Source organism: Salvelinus fontinalis, chromosome 9 (assembly GCF_029448725.1).
Source record: "Salvelinus fontinalis isolate EN_2023a chromosome 9, ASM2944872v1, whole genome shotgun sequence".
Classification (NCBI taxonomy): domain Eukaryota; kingdom Metazoa; phylum Chordata; class Actinopteri; order Salmoniformes; family Salmonidae; genus Salvelinus; species Salvelinus fontinalis.
In genome coordinates, this window is record NC_074673.1 from 49,164,795 (window position 1) to 49,185,239 (window position 20,445).

Genomic DNA, 20,445 nt, shown 5'->3' on the forward strand with positions numbered 1-20,445 from the left:
CTTTGTTGTCCTTGAGCCATTTTGCCACAACTTTGGAAGTATGCTTGAGGACATTGTCAATTTGGTAAACCCAAGCTTTAACTTCCTGACTGATGTTTTGAGATGTTGCTTCAATATATCCACATAATTTTCCTCCCTCATGATGCCATCTATTTTGTGAAGTGCACCAGTCCCTCCTGCAGCAAAGCAACCCCACAACATGATGCTGCCAGCCCCGTGCTTCACGTTTGGGATGGTGTTCTTCGGCTTGCAAGCCTCCCCCTTTTTCCTCCAAACATAATGATGGTTTATTATGGCCAAACATGTTTCATCAGACCAGAGGACATTTCTCCAAAAAGTACCATCTTTGTCCCCATGTGCAGTTGCAAACCATAGTCTGGCTTTTTTTTATGGTGGTTTTGGAGCAGTAGCTTCTTCCTTTCCCTAGGGCCCTACAAAATCCAAGATACGGAGAATGCGAATTCAGACAAAACGGAATTCAGCAATTAAAAAAAATAAATGTATCAAACTTAATAGGGAATCAACTAAATATATTGAAAATTAAATAATTTGCCCAGGTTTATCATAAGACATGAACAGAATGCGTCAGTAATTCGTATTTCCTGTAACTTACTGAAGAGGCAATGAGAATTCCACCTGTATGTGTGGTGCACGGAGCAGCTACCAGTTTGTGTAGCCGTTAGTGATGATGCTAATGAAAAACCTTGCTGAGCGGTCTTTCAGGTTATGTCAAAATAGGACTTGTTTTACTGTGGATATAGATACTTTTGTACCTGTTTCCTCCAGCATCTTCACAAGGTCCTTTGCTGTTTGATTGATTTGCACTTTTCGCACCAAAGTACGTTCATCTCTAGGAGACAGAATGAGTCTCCTTCCTGAGCGGTATGATGGCTGCGTGGTCCCATGGTGTTTATACTTGCATACTATTGTTTGTACAGATGAACGTGGTACCTTCAGGCGTTTGGAAATTGCTCCCAAGGATGAACCAGACTTGTGGTCTTGGCTGATTTCTTTTGATTTCCCCATGATGTCAAGCAAAGAGGTACTGCGTTTGAAGGTAGGCCTTGAAATACATCCACAGGTACACCTCCAATTGACAAAAATTATGTTAATTAGCCTATCAGAAGCTTCTAAAGCCATAACATAATTTTCTGGAATTTTCCAAGCTGTTTAAAGGCACAGTCAATTTAGTGTATGTAAACTTCTAACTCACTGGAATTGTGACACAGTGAATTATAAGTGAAAGAATCTGTCTGTATACAATTGTTGGAAAAATTACTTGTGTCATGCACAAAGTAGATGTCCTAACCGACTTGCCAAAACTATAGTTTGTTAACAAGACATTTGTGGAGTAGTTGAAAAAAAAGTTTTAATGATTCCAACGTAAGTGTATGTAAACTTCCGACTTCAACTGTATGAGGCAATCCGTAATCTCGATAAGACATTAATGAGCAAGCTAGGACGAACGTAGTCAATATAACTATTTTTCAGCACTTTTGAACTGTACAGTGACAGAATTCTGAACATGGGCCGTTCTGACAGTATTCTCCCTGTACACCAAGTCAGAACCGTAGGATAAATAAAGGGGGCATATAAGCAGACAATGAAAGCTCTTACAATAGTCAATGATTACATTTCTCTAAAACAGACTTTAGGTTACATGCTCACCGCCATGTCAGAACAGTAGGCTAAGTTATGAGAGAAAGGGACCAAATTATTAGGGTGACGCACATGGGCTACTAAAAGCTTACTACACAACATACACTTAGTATTACTTTCTTAGCTACAGTATACATATCTCCCTGGCATATTACATCATTTATGCAGCAGCATACAATACATTTTTGGGCTCACCTTGTTGTGCTGTGCTCACTTGAGCAGGAAGGTGCCGTAGCGGTCCTGGTGGGCAAATTTTTTCATCAAAGTCTGGCAGTCTCTGGATTTATGGTGCTTTCATCCAGTTCCGAGTCTCCAGTTGTTTTGAACACGGCAAAAGTCATGCTGGATTGACAATATGACCAAAGTATTCAACCTTTTCTGGCCCACTGTGTTGAATGTTTTTCCTTTTAAGCTGGCAAAAGAGAGCCTTAAACCCAGACTTGGACCAAACACCCACTCCACCGAATAGCAGGCTAGTGATTGCTTTGCAACGCTTGCAGTTAGCCACTGTTTTCTTCCAAACCACTCATTGTTGAATTTGTGATTTGCAACTTGCTGTGTAATGTTTATGTTCAATGGCCAATGAGCACCAATATGTTTTATCTAGAATTTCTCTTCATATGACAATGATTGAAAAGGATTTGCCAGTAGATTGTTGACCTGATTCATGATGATGACAGCTTGTCTATTAAAAAAAAAAAAATGTTCTCCTTTATTTAACTAGGCAAGTCAGTTAAGAACAAATTCTTATTTACAATGACAGCCTTCCAACAGCCAAACCAATTATGCGCTGCCTTATGGGACTCCCAATCACAGCTGGTTATGATAAAGCCTGGATTCAAACCAGGGTGTCTGTAGTGACACCTTAAACACTGAGATACAGTACCTTAGACCACTGCGCCACTCAGGAGCCTAGCTTGCTAGCTAATATTTTGACAGTTTGATGTTGACATGATCAGTCCAATCAACGCTACGGTCAATATAACGTGATTTGACATTTTATCTGTGGCCAATGACCTTGAGCCTTCTTGGATGGGCACTTCTAATGTAACTCTATGGCAGCACCCAAGGGGCTTGAATTTTCGAGCTCTCAGAACACTGAGCCAATCACGGCGCAACTAGAGAATATTACCAACCCCTACGCTCCGTATTTTCCGCTGGCTTCCCCACCACCACAGAAAGCACTGAGCTAGGCTGAAACACCTGCATTTTGGAGATGCTTTACTCAAGAAAGCAAAAAAGAGACCATGTTTGTATGCGGCTTTATTAACTCAGTTATATATATATTTTTTTACGTTATTTTTACGTTTTGCAGTGGATGATATAAAATACAGTATATACATGTGATATGAGTATTGTAAGATATGTAAACATTAATAGTGGCATTATTTAAAGTGGCATTGTTTAACGTGACTAGTGATCCATTTATTAAAGGGTCTCAATGTTGGCAGCAGCCTCTCTGAGTTAGTGATTGCTGTTTAGCAGTCTGATGGCCTTGAGATAGAAGCTGTTTCTAAATCTCTCGGTCCCAGCTTTGATGCACCTGTACTGACCTCACCTTCTGGATGATAGCGGTGTGAACAGGCACTGGCTCGGGTGGTTGTTGTCCTTGATGATCTTTTTGGCCTTCCTGTGACATCGGGTGCTGTAGGTGTCACATACTACTTGAGTAGTATATTATGGTTAATTTCTTTATCAATTGTTGTTATTATTTTCCATTTTTCTTATTACAATCCCTACCATGGATAGTGTTGGGTGTTCCATTATTCACACCTTCTATGGGAACGTTCTATTATTTAGAATAGCCATGGAGTAGTCTTAGTGTCTCAGAACAGATGGTTATCAATGGACAGCATCTAACTGCTTTCATGAAGTAGCAGCTGTATTCATGTAGATGATGTCGCCATAGTCTAGGACTGATAGGAACACCGAGTGAATAATCTGCTTTCTACTTTAGCGAGAGGTAGGACCTATTTCTATAGAAGAAGCCAATTTTTATTTTCAGCTTATTAACTAACTCAAAAGAAATTGGTATCTCAGATATTTGTAAGCATTTCTATTAAATCCTCAGGTACCCTAAAATGTAATTAAACTATAATATTTCATATGGAAAGAAGTATGTTCAATAGGAAAACAATATTAGCAGGTGCGCGCACAGACTGATTTCCAACTCTGAGTCCCAGTACTAAAACTCATAATTCTTCCTCGTTTTGGAAGAAACAAGCCTGAAACCTTGAACAAAGACTGTTGACATCTAGTGGAAGCCATAGGAATTGCAATCTGGGAGCTGGATTTGGATATGCCCCTATACCTTCCATTGTAAGAGCATGGGCTCTCAAAAATAAAAACATTCCGGTTGGTTTTCCTTTGGATTTTCTCCTACCATATCTATTGTTTTATAGTCTCATACATTATTTTAACATTTCTACAAACTTCAAAGTGTTTTCTATCCAATGGTACCAATCATATGCATATCCTGGCTTCTGGGCCTGAGCAACAAACAGTTTACTTTGGGCACGTCAGTCAGGCAGGAAGTGCAGAAAAATAGACCCTAGCCTGATTAACAGACAAGTCGATATTGTTCATGTAAACAGTAAAAAGTAAAGGACCCAGACTCAACCCCTGCAGGACACCTTTCGTAATATCCATGAAACCTGATTTAACACCATCAGTACAGTGGTTCCTCCTTTAAAAGTTGTGAGCTTGCACCGCGGGACTTAGAGGTACCCAGCGTCATGGCTTCATTGCTCCAGACCACCACAAGGGGGAGTTAGAACACTCATTATGCATTTGGGTCCCAAGGTTTTTATATGACCAATCATATCGAGTGGTTCCAATGACGGATTTTGACGCGAGCCACCCTTGCCTTGTGGCGTTCTTCAACAAAGATGGCTGACAAAACATTACGGCGGAACCAAATGTAAGTTGTTATAACGTCATAACGAGTCAAGCGAAAAATTTACAATTGAGAGGAATATGTTAGTTAATGTAGAGACACACGTTTGTGCATATTTTTTTTCATAAAGTTAATTTATGAAAAATGATATTTAGCAAGTTATCTGACTAGCTAACATTAGCCAGCTAGCTAGTGTTAGGAGATTTAATTTATAATTCGTGTTGTTGTTTTAGGGACTCCTGAGAAAACCAGCAAAACAGGCTGTCGTCTTGTGAAACAGTGGATGTAAAGAATCTAGCTAGCTAAAGCATTTACTGCAAATGTAATGTACAATTGTGTAAGCCTGCCTTGCAATGCAGCTGAAGTAGCATAGCTAGCTAACTATTTACTTGCTTATTGTGTAGTGGAGGATAAAAATAGCTATATTCCAATGGATGTGTAGTTAGCTACAGTATGTAGCCGATCTGTGTATGGACCCTAAAACGTTAGGTTCTGAACTAATATTCATACCAGTCTATGAACCTCAGCTATCATAGTTGTTGTATCAACTTCAAGTCTGAATGGCATTATTTATTTTACCTTTATTTTACTAGGCAAGTCAGTTAAGAACAAATTCTTATTTTCATTGATGGCCTAGGAACAGTGGGTTAACTGCCTTGTTCAGGGGCAGAACAACAGATGTTTACCTCGTCAGCTCAGGGATTTGATCTTGCTACCTTCCGGTTACTAGTCCAACGCTCTAACCACTAGGCTATCTGCCGCATTAATGAAGCCCATGGATAGAGTAGAATATAATAACTTTATTGTGCCAAAGATGCAAGTCCTATATACACATGTACTGTAGTTATTACCACGCATGAGATTCTCACATTGTAGCCTGTACAATGAATTTGTTCACTGATCATGTATTCTTCCTTGGCAAATAAAGGTGTGCTTCAGGTATGAGTCTTTGAGACATCATTTTTCAGTCATATCAAACTCCATTATTTGAATGATGCTGTGTCTGCATGTATGTATTACATTTATACACATCCACAGTGTTTACCACTCCTGCTCCTGGGACATCAATGATTACACAATGTTACACAATTTGTAATTCATATGTACAGAAAAAAACTATGCATATCTAACTCCCTTCATCTGCATTAATCTGAGGACACAGGATAGTATTCCAATGAGATACTTAATTTCAACAGTGTAGAATGTGAAACGCTTTATTGAAAGAAGTTCATTATTCAGGTGTTATAAATACATAAATGCATTATAATTATGATAATTGTAATATTATAAATACAAGTTCAATTTGTACTTCAATGCACATATGGTGTGCATTATAAAACGAGGAAGAAATACGAGGTGGGGAGAGAGGTGATGAAGACAGAAAGGGAAAGAGGTAAGAACAGCGGCAGACAGCATATGATTCATTAATTACAGTGCTACCCTAATATTCTCTCAGTTCATTACAATTGTGGTGTCTCCTAACCAGCCTTGGGCCCCCAGTTGGCCCGAAGGGTAACTTAAGAGCGGGAGAGATGGCGGTGACAGGACTGGCTTCCTCTCTCACATCAAAACATACCTGCAGACGAGTGACAGATGGATGGAGAGAGCATGATTAAGCCTTGTTTTTTTATTCTAACACGGTCAGTCATCTTAAATCAGGAGGTGAAATGCAAAACTGACCTTGGATCATTAACTCTGGGACTAGTTGGGACTGGTTCACCAGTCGCGTGGAAGAGGGAAAGGAATGAGTTGGGAACAGAATTTGTTGCAAGTTGGGGAGGAGGGCTAATAGCTGAACAATAGACTATTCAACCTGTACTAAAGAATAGTCTAATAGCCGAGCAAGGTATGAAACCCCCCCATCCTATCACAGACCAGATTTGCCCTAACGACCAAGGGGTAGCTTGCTACTCAATGTAATAAAGTAATGACTTTTCAAATAAGTTACCTTATACGCTATGTTGGCTGACAATTTGTTAGCTACGCTGTCCATACTGCATATCATTACAGCAGTATGTACCGGTATGTTAGCTAGCTATCTAACGTTAGTAGTTATACATCAAACTTGCCAGTATATTAACTATAGGCTATCTAACTACCCACCGTTTATTGACTTGATTATTCTCGTCATTCTTAGCTTAGCTAAATGGTATAGTTGTTGTGTTTTCTCAGTGGACATTCGGGTACTTTCGTAAATTCGCTCTGGCTATCTATAGGCTGGACAATAGAGTCAATATTCACCCAAGGCTGAAATACGGCTTAAGAACGTTGGTTAAACTGGAACACTAGCGCGAGCCCATAGCAAATTAATAGAATGGAACGTTCGCAGAGCCTGTTTTGAATGGAGTGATGCCTAGAATACCATAAAAAATGTATCCCTTTTTATTTTACCACGACAATCTGTTTGTCGGACGAAACTGGGAAAAAATGACTTGTGTAGAAAGTAAACATCCGCACCTCGATGGTGTCAACGGTGCTTATGTCTGCGTAATAAAAAAGTAGGGGAAAAATTAAAAAAATTCTGGTCTAGCGATGATGAAAAGCGAGCTCGCTGCCCAGACTTACATAATTACAAAGAGGAGATTCTCCTGATTACAATGGTGCCCGTGTAACAGTTTTGATTCCTTCCCTCTCCTCGCCCCTACCTGGGCTTGAACAGGGACCCTCTGCACACATAGACAACAGCCACCCTCGAAGCATCGTTACCCATCACTCCACAAAAGCCACAGTCCTTGCAGAGCAAGGAGAACAACTACTTCAAGGTCTCAGAGCGAGTGATGTCAACGATTGAAACACTATTAGCGCACACCCCACTAACTAGCTAGCCATTTCACACCGGTTACACCCGACTTGAAAAAAATCAAAATATACACATTGCGAGATATTTGGCGAAATAGACAGACATGCCTATATTTCCCCCATAGGAAACAATGGGAAGAACGCTGAGTTTTTTTTTTGTTGTTTACATTTTAACAACATGAGCAGGTCTCATTGCCAACAATAGCGAAGCAGGCATTGTGACGTTGAACAATAACCTGGGAATAGAACGTTCGGAAGGTGAGTTGGTGCCACGGTGCTCAATACAACTAATAGGAGCTGGCAGGGTGAAAAATGCACTAAAATAAATCCTGTTTTTTCGCGATTACTTCACAATGATGGCAAGCAGCTGGGAAATATTGTCATATTATGAAACTGGACTCCACGGCAGATGCAATTAACTATTTTTTTTAATCAGAAAAGAACGTTGTTAAAAATGTCATATGTCTAGCCTACTATCTACACGGATTTCAGAGCACTCTCATCTGAGTGTACCAGAGCGCAGAATAATTACTTTACGAGCGCTCAACACCCATTGAATATGGGCGGTGTCAGTAAACGTCGAAAAAAAAACGTAATTAAATTGTTTCCAGTAGCACTTTTACAGTCATCAAAGCTCTGGTTAACATGAAAACTGCCTTACCAGCTCTGCTAGGGCGAGTAAAATGGTCAGAGTGGTCTCATTTGTGTCTGGAAGTAGCTAGCAAGCTAGCCAACGTTAGCTTGGGTGCTTGACTGCCATTGTAAGGCCAGAACGCTCAAATCAACCCTACTCCTCAGCCCAAACTTCCAGTGTGCGCTCCGAGAGCGAAACGGTCTGAATTTACAAACTGACAATTTTTCTCTGAATGGAAACCCCATAATATTAATCAAATTAATTAAGCAAAATTTCTTCAAATCAATCCCATATACTATGCTATTACAAAAAAAGGTTTTACATTTTCTGATAATGCCAATACGGAATACTATCAAATGCTTCTCAGATGCCCTCTGGTGGTCAAACTATTTTGTGCTGGTCATTGGTCCCTGTGTGAATGAGGATATGGCTGGGGGAGCCAAGCTGGGCCACAGTCAAGAGCTCCATACCTCGCTCTGTTGTGGGGCACCATAACGTTGCCACCTTTTTAAGTGGGAAAAGTTTATTCTATAATACAGTGTCTCTCACTGCTCTAATATAAACGTTCCATTGGAGTCAATAATTAATATAGTGTTTTGGTTTCTCGTCAGGTTTGTGGAGGATGGCAGGAGTGATGGGAGCAATTACAGGCTGTGAGGTGGGGATGGAGGGATTCAGCTGTGCCGGTGCATTGGTTGGTTGGTTGGGTTGGTGGGTTCTGAAAAATTAAGTGTTTCCATTACCCATTAGGCAAATTGTACATTAATAAATTGGTGACAGCCTGTATGCCAATTTGTTTAATGTCTCAGGTAGTCCACGAAAGCCAGCAGGGATAGAATGCAATAATTGACTAATATTTGCCATATTTTAACAATTCTCATGTGCCGACATCACCACGGTCCGTGCTGGAGTGGAGCTTTATAGTTACGCAATGACATCACGTGCCCCACGTACCTTCAAAATTATTCGGCAATCATCATTTATTGGAAAAACACAGTTTCCATCATAATTTGTTCCAATAAAGAAAATTAAACAAAATAAAAATCCTCCCCTGTCAAACGGTTAAAATGTTCTCGATCTTTAGAAAATGTCTCCTATATATCTGTCGTTTCCATTACACGTCGTAAAGGTTTTGTTTGCGACAGTAGCTAGGTTTCTATCCAATTGGCGACAGATTTTCATGCAAATATTCTAAAATCTGCATAAAGAAAATTGTTAATTTCCCCACCAAACTTTGTTGCGGTTAAAATCAGTGTATGATGACATGGTACACACAAAATTTACTTTTTCTTTTAAAGTTTTCATGTACCGAATAAAAATATAATGTTCAATGTGTTCCCATCGCATTTTCAACTCAACTAATAGTTTTGTCCGAAAAGCTGTTGAGTTAAATAGCAAATGTGCCTACTCTGGTCTTGGCATGTGCATTCTAGCCAACAGCTCGTCATGTCACCAGAATAAGACTCTAAACATTTATTGGGAAGGAGCGTCAAGCTCATTCCGTGCACTTTCACCACCCTGTAAAGTTCATCATAACTTATTTCATTTGTAGCCTAATAAACTGCATGGTTTCACGACTCGTAGTGGGAGGACCACACACCATGTCATCGTGTGACTCCGAGTTTACTTCTATATGATGCTTATTATATCAATATTTGCGCAGAAAGGCGTTTCCACCGTCATTTCTCGACAATTAATTTTACCGACACAAAAAGATCCCACCACGTCGAACAAACAAATGATCTTTTACCGAACCTCCTGTTTCCATCACAGATGTCGTGATTATTTTTTATACTGTATGACTTTACTCGCATAAAAACTGTGGATGGATGCTTTTGACGAATAAACCTGGGTCAATGGAAACCTGCCTAGTGTTTCATTCAATGTAAATAATGCTACTATTAGGAGAAAGACCGAGTGACAGACAGAGAGATTACTAACGCATTAGAATTCCAGCTTTATAAACGGGCCAAATCGTGAATCCAGACAATCTGAGCAGTCAGTCAAAGTAAACACATACCTTTATTGATTCTGAGAGAGCATTGATTTCAAATAGGGACATTTATTACATCACAGTGTGCCTGCCTGCCTGCAGGGCCTGTGGGTCTGCTCCTGCTTCTGATTACATACTCTAACTGAATACAGATAAGCTCAAACACCTTTCATTGGAGATTTAGGAGTGTAATTTCACCTATAACTAGGGGGCTTATGGCATACTAGAAGCTCATTGAGATGCACTTAGCATTTAACTAAACTCAGAGGATCAAAACTTGTTGACACCGATGCCCCTCAGCATCAGAGTTCAGTTTTTCACAACTGTGTTCCTTTGCTGTAGTGTACTAGAATGAGAAGAATGGGGAACATAGCTATGTAATTAGTTGGGACATTGAGATTTCTGCATTATGATGCATTTACATGACAAATCAAAATGATATGGCAACCATGTTAGCGACCCATTAAAGTAACTGTGCAGTGAACATCTCACTTTTAAAAGTTCACATTCTGTTTACTCATACCCAAATAATGTTGTTGATTCATCCTGTACTTGTACGTGGTCAAAGCATAAACTGGAGAAAAAACACAAACTTGTATCTCAAACAGACCGTTTCTAAAATGCTTGCTGTTTCCTCATAAAGTATGAGGTCATCCTCCTGAGGAGAATGAGCTGGCCAATCAGCCCTCTACTCACATTAATATTTTTAATGACAGGTATACGCCGACACCATTCTGTTATTGGGGTACGCCCACGCTATTCCAACACAGAAAAGCTGTTTTTTAACATTACCACTTTTTGGAAGGAAAACTATTTCACTCATATTGTAATTAATTATAGGTCGTATTTCATAGAAATCTGGAAACACTGGACAGTTACTTTAACATTACATGAGGAATATTTAAATAATGCTATGGAACTGAATGTCTAGAATTAAAACCATATTTGAAATTGTAAAAGTTGTGTGACCGAGGTGAATTCCTTCTTATGACGTGAATATCAACTCAGAGTATTACGTAGTGATGTCATAACCCTCTAGCTTCTTCAGAAAGTATCTGTACTGCGATCTAAATGGAACTCAACAGAGGATGAATCAGTCTTTCACCTTCTAGACAGTTCACATGTAGCACATCTCGGCGTGGTTCTGGTTCAAACAGACTTGCTGTCAATAGTGATCAGCATTGCATTGCAACAGTTTGATGCAGGGATTTGATTGTGATGATAAAATAGGTCAAATGTCAAAGGGAACGAGAACGATGGTTCCTGGTTGGTGGGTATGGCTTGTTTGGCAGGCTGGTGGTAGGGTGACTCTCAGAAGAACGTCCTACAGAAAGAAAGAAGCAGGTCGAATGACCTGGATATCATCAGTTGAGGAGCCTTAGAATGTATCTTAGGTCATAAGTCCCGCTAGAAACGCCACTATGGGTTTCTTCACAGTACCTAAACCCAAAACTGATTTAATGCGTCAATCAGTTATGTATAGAGCAATGTCATCATGGAATGCTCTGCCACCAGAGCTTATTCAGGCAAAAAGCAAGTTTAGTTTTTTAAAAAAAGATAAAAAGACGGCACCTCTCCTCTTTCTGAAGATGTAATTTAACCATACGGTATTTAAGAATATATGAGTACCCAGCTAGCGCAGTGGATCTGGGCCAATTCCGGCTGAGAGTCAGACTCGGCTGACGTCATGTGGCCCGAGTCTGGGCTGCCTTCAGCAGTATTACTTATGGCTAGGATGCAGGGATTGAGCTCGTGCCGAATCTGGTGATAGTTATCTGGCCCAAATGTATTACTTGGGGCTCGGGCCAATTGGGGCTACTCTCTGGCAGATGATTGCACGGGCTGCTTTATATAATTAACATTTCCTTATTTATTTTTCCATATTTTCTAATTGTTTCTGTGATCAAAAAATACAATTAACATTTCAATTAAATTCTTTAAGAGTCCTGTGTAGGATTTCAGTATTTTGATACTTTGTGCGAGGCAATTGATAAGCATTAAAAACTTTGTGGATGCAGCCTCCCAAGTAGCGCAGCGGTCTAAGACACGGCATCAAAGTACAAACTGCGTTGCTATAGATGCTGGTTCGAGACCCGTGCCGGTCATAACCGGGAGACCCATGAGGCGAGGCACAATTGGCCCAGCACCATCCGAGTTAGGGGAAGGTTTGGCCGGCCGGGATGTCCTTGTCCGATCGCGCTGTAGCAATTCCTGTGCCGGGCCAGGCGCATGCACGCTGACACGGTCACCAGGTGTATATGGTGTTTCCTCCGGCACCATTTCTTTTGTGGATAATGTGGTATAATTTGTATGTATAAAATGTATAATAGTAATATTAAAAAATTCTAAATCGGGTCATTTTGTATACATTTATTTAAATTGCATCGGGCCGCTTCTGGGGGGATTCTGGTAAGATGCTGGCAAAGTCGGCTGAATTCCGGAAGACAGAAACGGCCCGATATACTTGGGCCAAATCTGAGCAGTCATTCATTTTGATTCCGGGCCGAGTCCGATTCAAACAGTTCCGGCCACCCGGAAGAGGGCCGCTTCTGGGCCGATTCCTCATTGCTAGCTGGGTAGTGAGTAAATATACATGTTTTTGTTGCTTGGTGCCTTGACAATATATTACTTTTAATTTGAACATGAACATAATAATATCTATTGTTGTTCTTGTCTGTAACTGTTCTGTACTCTGTCATGTGTTTTATGTGGATCCCAGGAAGAGTAGCTGCTGCATGTGCACTAGCTAATGGGGATCCTAATAAACTAAACAAGTAAGTTAGAAATAACACACATGCAGATGTGCGGAGAGACCCTATGGCTGTGTAACCCCAAATGGACTGATTGAACCCACTGGATGCTCCCATTGGATTCTATACTGAACAAAAATATAAACGCAACATGTAAAGTTTTGGTCCCATGTTTCATGAGCTGAAATAAATGATCCCAGAAATATTCCATATGCACAAAAAGCTTATTTCGCTAAGATTTTGTGCACAAATGAGTTTACATCCCTGTTAGTGAGCATTTCTCCTTTGCCAAGGTAATCCATCCACAGGACAGGTGTGGCATATCAAGATGATGATTAAACAGGATGATCATTTCACAGGTGCACCTTGTGCTGGGGACAATAAAAAGGCCACTCTAAAATGTGCAGTTTTGTCACACAACACAATGCCACAGATGTCTCAAGTTCTAATGGGGCGTGCAATTGGCATGCAGACTGCAGAAATGTCCACCAGAGCTGTTGCCAGAGAATTGAATGTTAATTTCTCTACCATAAACTGACTCCAAATTTGTTTAAGAGAATTTGGCAGTACGTCCAACTGGTCTCACAACCACAGACAACGTGTAACCACACCAGCCCAGGACCTCCACATCAGGCTTCTTCACCTGTGGGATTGTCTGAGACCAGCCACCTGGACTGCTGATGAAACTGTGGGTTTGCACAACCAAATAATTGATGCACAAACTGTCAGAAACCGTCTCAGGGAATTTAATCTGTGCTCGTCATCCTCACCAGGGTCTTGACCTGACTGCAGGTTGGCGTTGTAAATGACTTTAGTGGGCAAATGCTCACCTTCGATGGCCACTGAAATGCTGGAGAAGTGTCCTCTTCACGGATGAATCCCAGTTTCAACTGTACCAGGCAGATGGCAGACATGTGGGCGGGCGGTTTGCTGATGTCAACGTTGTGAACAGAGTGCCCCATGGTGGCGGTTGGGTTATGGTATGGGCAGGTATAAGCTACAGAAACAATTGCATTATATCGATGACAATTTTAATGCACAGAGATACCGTGACAAGATCCTGAGGCACATTGTCGTGCCATTCATCCGCCGCCATCACCTCAAGTTTCAGCATGATAATGTTGCAAGGATCTGTACACATTTCCTGGAAACTAAAAATGTCCCAGGTCTTCAATGGCCTGCAGACTCACCAGACATGTCACCCATTGAGCATGTTTGGGATGCTCTGGATCAATGTGTGCGACAGCGTGTTCCAGTTCCCGCCAATATCCAGCAACTTCACACAGCCATTTAAGAGGAGAGGGACAACATTCCACAATCAACAGCCTGATCAACTCTATGCAAAGGAGATGTGTCGCTCTGCATGAGGCAAATGTTGGTCACAACAGATACTGACTGTTTTTTTGATCCATGCCCCTACCTTTTTTTAAAGCTATCTGTGACCAACAGATGCATATCTGTATTCGCAGTCATGTCAAATCCATAGATTATGGCCTAATATATTTATTTTAGTTGACTTATAGTTGACATATTTCCTTAAATGAACTTGAACTCAGTGAAATCTTTGAGATTGTTGAAGGTTGCGTTTATATACTTGTTCAGTGTATTTGGGCCATGAATTGTGAAACGTTTGTTTCAACTAGGTGGGTCATAATGGGGTGGGTACATAGGTAAATTCCCAAAGCTTGTGGTGGGCCACAGCACCAAAACAGTTTGGGGATCACTGCTATAGTAATCTCCCAGTATAGGTCCAAACATGTTACAGTCCCTTTGACTAACATCAATCAGAACAACTGCTGAAGGATGGCAGAAGGCTATGTCACTACCTCGGTCACGCTAATTATGGATGTGACCTCTTAGGACAGGCCAGAGCCTTATAAATGCACTGTATGTGCAGTGTGTCTATTGTTCTAGAAGACAGACACTGCCATTCATTGTGACAGCAAGTGTCTAAAATGAGAGGCATAAAACGTACATACCGTTTACTATTGATGCTGGTGTGTTGTCGTTTCTGATTGACAGAGAGACTGTCACATGAATTAGATGCATACTGCACAAGCACACACAGTCCACCTCCCCCTGGGGCCAAACAGTCATGCCAAACATCCCCTCTGGCAGGGGCACAGGGTATGGGTGCGTGGGGGTAGGGGTTTACCCACAGGTGGGGGTGGGCAGGGTGGGAGGTTAGGGCTAAAACTGGAGCCGGTAGCCTTGTCTGTACACTGATGCACTGCCTTCAAACACCTTTCTGTTCACAGTAGGACTGACTGATGTTGACTTCGGGCTGAACACACACACACACACGCCAACAGACACACAGACATGAACATTGACAGATAGACAGTCTAATAGACATACACAACACACACCACTTTGACTACATGAGAGGCCATTTAGCTACAGTCACATCACAGTCAACACACACAGTGTATTCGGAAAGTATTCAGACCACCTATCCCTTTTTCCACTTTGTTACGTTACAGCCTTATTCTAAAATTGATTAAATAAAAAACTGTCCTCGTCAATTTATACACAATACTCCATAATGACGAAGCAAAAACAGGTTTTTAGAAATTTTACCAAATTTATGAAAAATACAGTGGGGCAAAAAAGTATTTAGTCAGCCACCAATTGTGCAAGTTCTCCCACTTAAAAATATGAGAGAGGCCTGTAATTTTCATCATAGGTACACTTGAACTATGACAGACAAAATGAGAAAAAGAAATCCAGAAAATCACATTGTAGGATTTTTAATGAATTTATTTGCAAATTATGGTGGAAAATAAGTATTTGGTCAATAACAAAAGTTTATCTCAATACTTTGTTATATACCCTTTGTTGGCAATGACAGAGGCCAAACGTTTTCTGTAAGTCTTCACAAGCTTTTCACACACTGTTGCTGGTATTTTGGCCCATTCCTCCATGCAGATCTCCTCTAGAGCAGTGATGTTTTGGGGCTGTTGCTGGGCAACACGGACTTTCAACTCCCTCCAAAGATTTTCTATGGGGTTGAGATCTGGAGACTGGCTAGGCCACTCCAGGACCTTGAAATGCTTCTTACGAAGCCACTCCTTCGTTGCCCGGGCAGTGTGTTTGGGATCATTGTCATGCTGAAAGACCCAGCCACGTTTCATCTTCATGCCCTTGCTGATGGAAGGAGGTTTTCACACAAAATCTCACGATACATGGCCCCATTCATTCTTTCCTTTACACGGATCAGTCGTCCTGGTCCCTTTGCAGAAAAACAGCCCCAAAGCATGATGTTTCCACCCCCATGCTTCACAGTAGGTATGGTGTTCTTTGGATGCAACTCAGCATTCTTTGTCCTCCAAACACGACGAGTTGAGTTTTTACCAAAACGTTCTATTTTGGTTTCATCTGACCATATGACATACTCCCAATCTTCTTCTGGATCATCCAAATGCTCTCTAGCAAACTTCAGACGGGCCTGGACATGTACTGGCTTAAGCAGGGGGACACGTCTGGCACTGCAGGATTTGAGTCTCTGGCGGCGTAGTGTGTTACTGATGGTAGGCTTTGTTACTTTGGTCCCAGCTCTCTGCAGGTCATTCACTAGGTCCCCCCGTGTGGTTCTGGGATTTTTGCTCACCGTTCTTGTGATCATTTTCACCCCACGGGGTGAGATCTTGCGTGGAGCCACAGATCAAGGGAGATTATCAGTGGTCTTGTATGTCTTCCATTTCCTAATAATTGCTCCCACAGTTGATTTCTTCAAACCAAGCTGCTTACCTATTGCAGATTCAGTCTTCCGAGCCTGGTGCAGGTCTATAATTTTGTTTCTGGTGTCCTTTGACAGCTCTTTGGTCTTGGCCATAGTGGAGTTTGGAGTGTGACTGTTTGAGGTTGTGGACAGGTGTCTTTTATACTGATAACAAGTTCAAACAGGTGCCATTAATACAGGTAATGAGTGGAGGACAGAGGAGCCTCTTAAAGAAGAAGTTACAGGTCTGTGAGACCCAGAAATCTTGCTTGTTTGTAGGTGAACAAATACTTATTTTCCACCATAATTTGCAAATAAATTCATTAAAAATCCTACAATATGATTTTCTGGATTTTTTTTCTCATTTTGTCTGTCATAGTTGAAGTGTACCTATGATGAAAATTACAGGCCTCTCTCATCTTTTTAAGTGAGAGAACTTGCACAATTGGTGGCTGACTAAATACTTTTTTTGCCCCACTGTACAAACAGAAATACCTTATTTATATAAGTATTCAGACCCTTTGTTATGAGACTACAGCTCAGGTGCCTCCTGTTTCAATTGATCAGTCTTGAGATGTTTCTACAACTTGATTGGAGTCCACCTGTGGTAAATTCAATTGATTGGACATGATTTGGAATGGCACACACCTGTCAATATAAGGTCCCACAGTTGAGCAAAAACCAAGCCATGAGTTCAAAGGAATTGTCCATAGAGCGCTGAGACAGGATTGTGTCGAGGCACAGATCTGGGGAAGGGTACCAAAAAAATTATTTGAAGGTCCCCAAGAACACAATGGCCTCCATCATTCTTAAATGGAAGAAGTTTGGAACCACCAAGACTTTTCCTAGAGCTGGCTGCCCGGCCAAACAGAGAAATCGAGAGAGAGAAGAGCCTTGGTCAGGGAGGTGACCAAGAACCCGATGGTCACTCTGAAAGAGCTCTAGAGTTCCTCTGTGGAGATTGGAGAACCTTCCAGAAGGACAACCATCTCTGCAGCACTCCACCAATCAGGCCTTTATGCTAGAGTGGGCAGACGGAAGCCACTCCTCAGTAAAAGGCACATGACAGCCCTCTTGGAGTTTGCCAAAAGGCACCTAAAGGACTCCAAGATTGAACTCTTTGGCCTGAATGCCAAGCGTCACATCTGGAGGAAACCTGGCACCATCCCTATGGTGAAGCATGGTGGTGGCAGCATCATGCGGTGGGGATGTTTTTCAGTAGCAGGGACTAGGAGACTAGTCAGGATTGAGGGAAAGATGAACAGAGTAAAGTACAGAGAGATCCTTGCTCCAGAGCGCTAAGGACCTCAGACTAGGGCGAAGGTTCACCTTCCAACAGGACAATGACCTTAAGCACACAGCCAAGACAAGTGGCTTCGGGATAAGTCTCTGAATGTCCTTGAGTGGCCCAGCCAGAGCCCGGACTTGAACCTGATCGAACATCTCTGGAGAGACTTGAAAGTAGCTGTGCAGCGACGCTCCCCATCCAACCTGACAGAGCTTGAGAGGATCTGCATAGAAGAATGGGAGGAACTCCCCAAATACAGGTGTGCCAAGTTTGTAGCGTCATACCCAAGAGGACTCAAGGCTGTAATCGCTGACAAAGGTACTTCAACAAAGTACTGAGTAAATGGTCTGAATACTTATGTAAATGTGATGTTTCTGTTTTTGTTTCTTTATACATTTGCTAACATTTCTAAAAACCTGTTTTTGCTTTGTCATTATGGTATTGAGGGTAGATTGATGAGGGGAAAAAACAATGTAATTATTTTTTAAATAAGACTGTAACATAAGAAGAAAAAAAAGAAAAGTCAAGGTGTCTGAATACTTTCCCGAATGTAAATAACAAGCAAATTGAAACATTACGCCCTGCTTCTACTTTACAACTGAATCTTTGTGAGGATTTTTAAGCTATTCATTGTGTGCATTCACATACTGTAGAGGTTGTTCCACATGTGGAGTTGATGGAGAGAATGTACTTACACCTCATCTTCATACTCTTTTGGAGGTGACACTGCTATCACCAGGTCAATCCAATCCTAAAGGCACACATACAGATACATTCAAAATCAATGATGTTTGGCTCATATAACTACGAACTGTCTATCCCTCTTCCATACAGGATTTGCAGGGTTAAAAAAATATCGCAGAGGAACTATTGATCCCAAAAAATCAACCCCCCCTACTATAAAACCAACTGTGCTGATTGTTGACGTTTTGATCGGGGCTGGCCTTATCAATAAGACTCATGTAAGACAAATTACCGTCAGCACAAAACAACCAGGGTAGTATTTCACAAGACCGGATCAAACTGATAGCCTTGGATATACTCCCTCGCCTGTTTATTCATTGATTTTGCTGTGAGAAATACCCCCCAGTATTTCTGATCTTAGACGTTGTTGTTGTCGTCAGAGTGTAAAAGAGACAGTCAAAATCATACCCCTCCGCTGTTCCAGGCCCGGGTCAGAGAGTTTTGTCCTTCTGTCAGTGAGGAGTCAGTCAGGATCTTCCCATTCACAGCCATCACCTCATCTCCTGGCACTATCCCACCTGGGGAGGCACACACACACGCATACACGCGCACAGTCACAAAAATTACTTTTGTTGTTACATACAACAACCTCTGGGTGAATAGTGCTGCCTATGTAGATTCAACTTATATTTAGTAAACATATCTCACTCAATAGCCTGGGATTGGTTTCTACTATCATTGCTCCACAGGGACATAAAGGCTGCGTTTACACAGGCCACCCAATTCTGATTATTTTTCCATTAATTGGTCTTTTGACCAATCAAATCAACTCTTTTGCCCATAATAACTTGGCTGCCTGTGTAAACGCAGCCATAGACTAATAAGAGCGGAATCAGACCATTGAATATCATTCTGAGAGACGGAATAAACCTTTTGACATTCTGTTTGTATGTCAAATATGAAACAAAAACATGCCATTCACTTTCTATTGGTGACAACAGAGGGTTGAGAGAAGAGATGGATGTATGTCATCTTTAAATTAAATAAATCCAAGTGTTGACACGTATGAACTCACCATGTTTGTCTGCCGAGCCTCCATCATAAATGGCAGATACCACTAGCTTTCCCAGAGGGGAGTCTACTCCCCCCTCCACAGCCAGATCAAGTGGTCCAACCTGAGGTAAGAGAGATACATGGAAATACATGTAATGCACATTACATATGATTTAAAGATGCACTATACAGAAATCGGCACGCCATTTCATGGTTGCTAAAATTGTAATATAATATAATTTGTAAGTCGCTCTGGATAAGAGCGTCTGCTTAATGACTTAAATGTAAATGTAATAGTTCACCTAATTTCAGTTCATGTGACAAAACAAGCAAGTATAGTGTAGAGAATCATTGTACCATCTAAATATATTTTCCATAACCAAAAATATGGTATTTTCAGTTGTTTGAAGCTGGTGTACAAAAAACGAAAGTAAAAGACGGAAAACAAAACTTATGAACGGGAAGCATCGAAATAGCACACATAGAACAGATCTACCACTTCTTATACTTGATTTCAATGAGTATGACAGATCTATAACTCACATTGCCATGTGAATTTGGTCAGGTCGCACAAAGAGTTACATATTGCAGCTTTAAAGCCTTAGATGTATCATCATCATCACCATCATCCTACTGTATATGTCTGTCTGAGGAAATAGAGATGATTCTGCAGTACAGGAATGAACTTTTCGAATTGCCAATTAACTTCATTGTACCCAAAGGTCAGTTTGTTTTGATCCTTCTTGCCTTAAATAAAGAATATAACTGGACAGTTCATCCTGATGGTAATTCTGATTACCTTTTTGATTCTCAGTAGTCTCACGTCTCGCCCAGCTATCTGTTCCGAGGAGAACTGTTAACACAACCAGCAGAGATGGACGGAGTCAAAACAAAACACATAACATCACAACACTGGATCACAGTGAATAGATATGTATGGATTGTACAATCTATACAGTAAATCTCTA

The 20,445-nt window shown here is 41.1% G+C and overlaps 1 protein-coding gene across 2 annotated transcripts in view; it reads right to left on the bottom strand.

Moving 5' to 3' along the window:
- Window positions 1–9,991: 9,991 nt before the first annotated feature.
- Window positions 9,992–20,445, bottom strand: part of LOC129862746 (harmonin-like) — a 46,638-nt gene continuing 36,184 nt past the window's right edge. The window contains exons 16-21 of one of the 2 annotated variants that reach the window (XM_055934673.1): window positions 20,277–20,330; window positions 19,500–19,599; window positions 18,893–19,002; window positions 18,436–18,491; window positions 14,891–15,015; window positions 9,992–11,305 (exon numbers count right to left, since the gene is read on the bottom strand). In XM_055934673.1, coding sequence (XP_055790648.1) covers window positions 14,922–15,015; window positions 18,436–18,491; window positions 18,893–19,002; window positions 19,500–19,599; window positions 20,277–20,330 — 414 coding nt within the window. In that variant the 3' untranslated portion in view covers window positions 9,992–11,305; window positions 14,891–14,921. The remainder of the gene's footprint in view (window positions 11,306–14,890; window positions 15,016–18,435; window positions 18,492–18,892; window positions 19,003–19,499; window positions 19,600–20,276; window positions 20,331–20,445) is intronic. The other variant, XM_055934674.1, reaches the window with a different exon arrangement.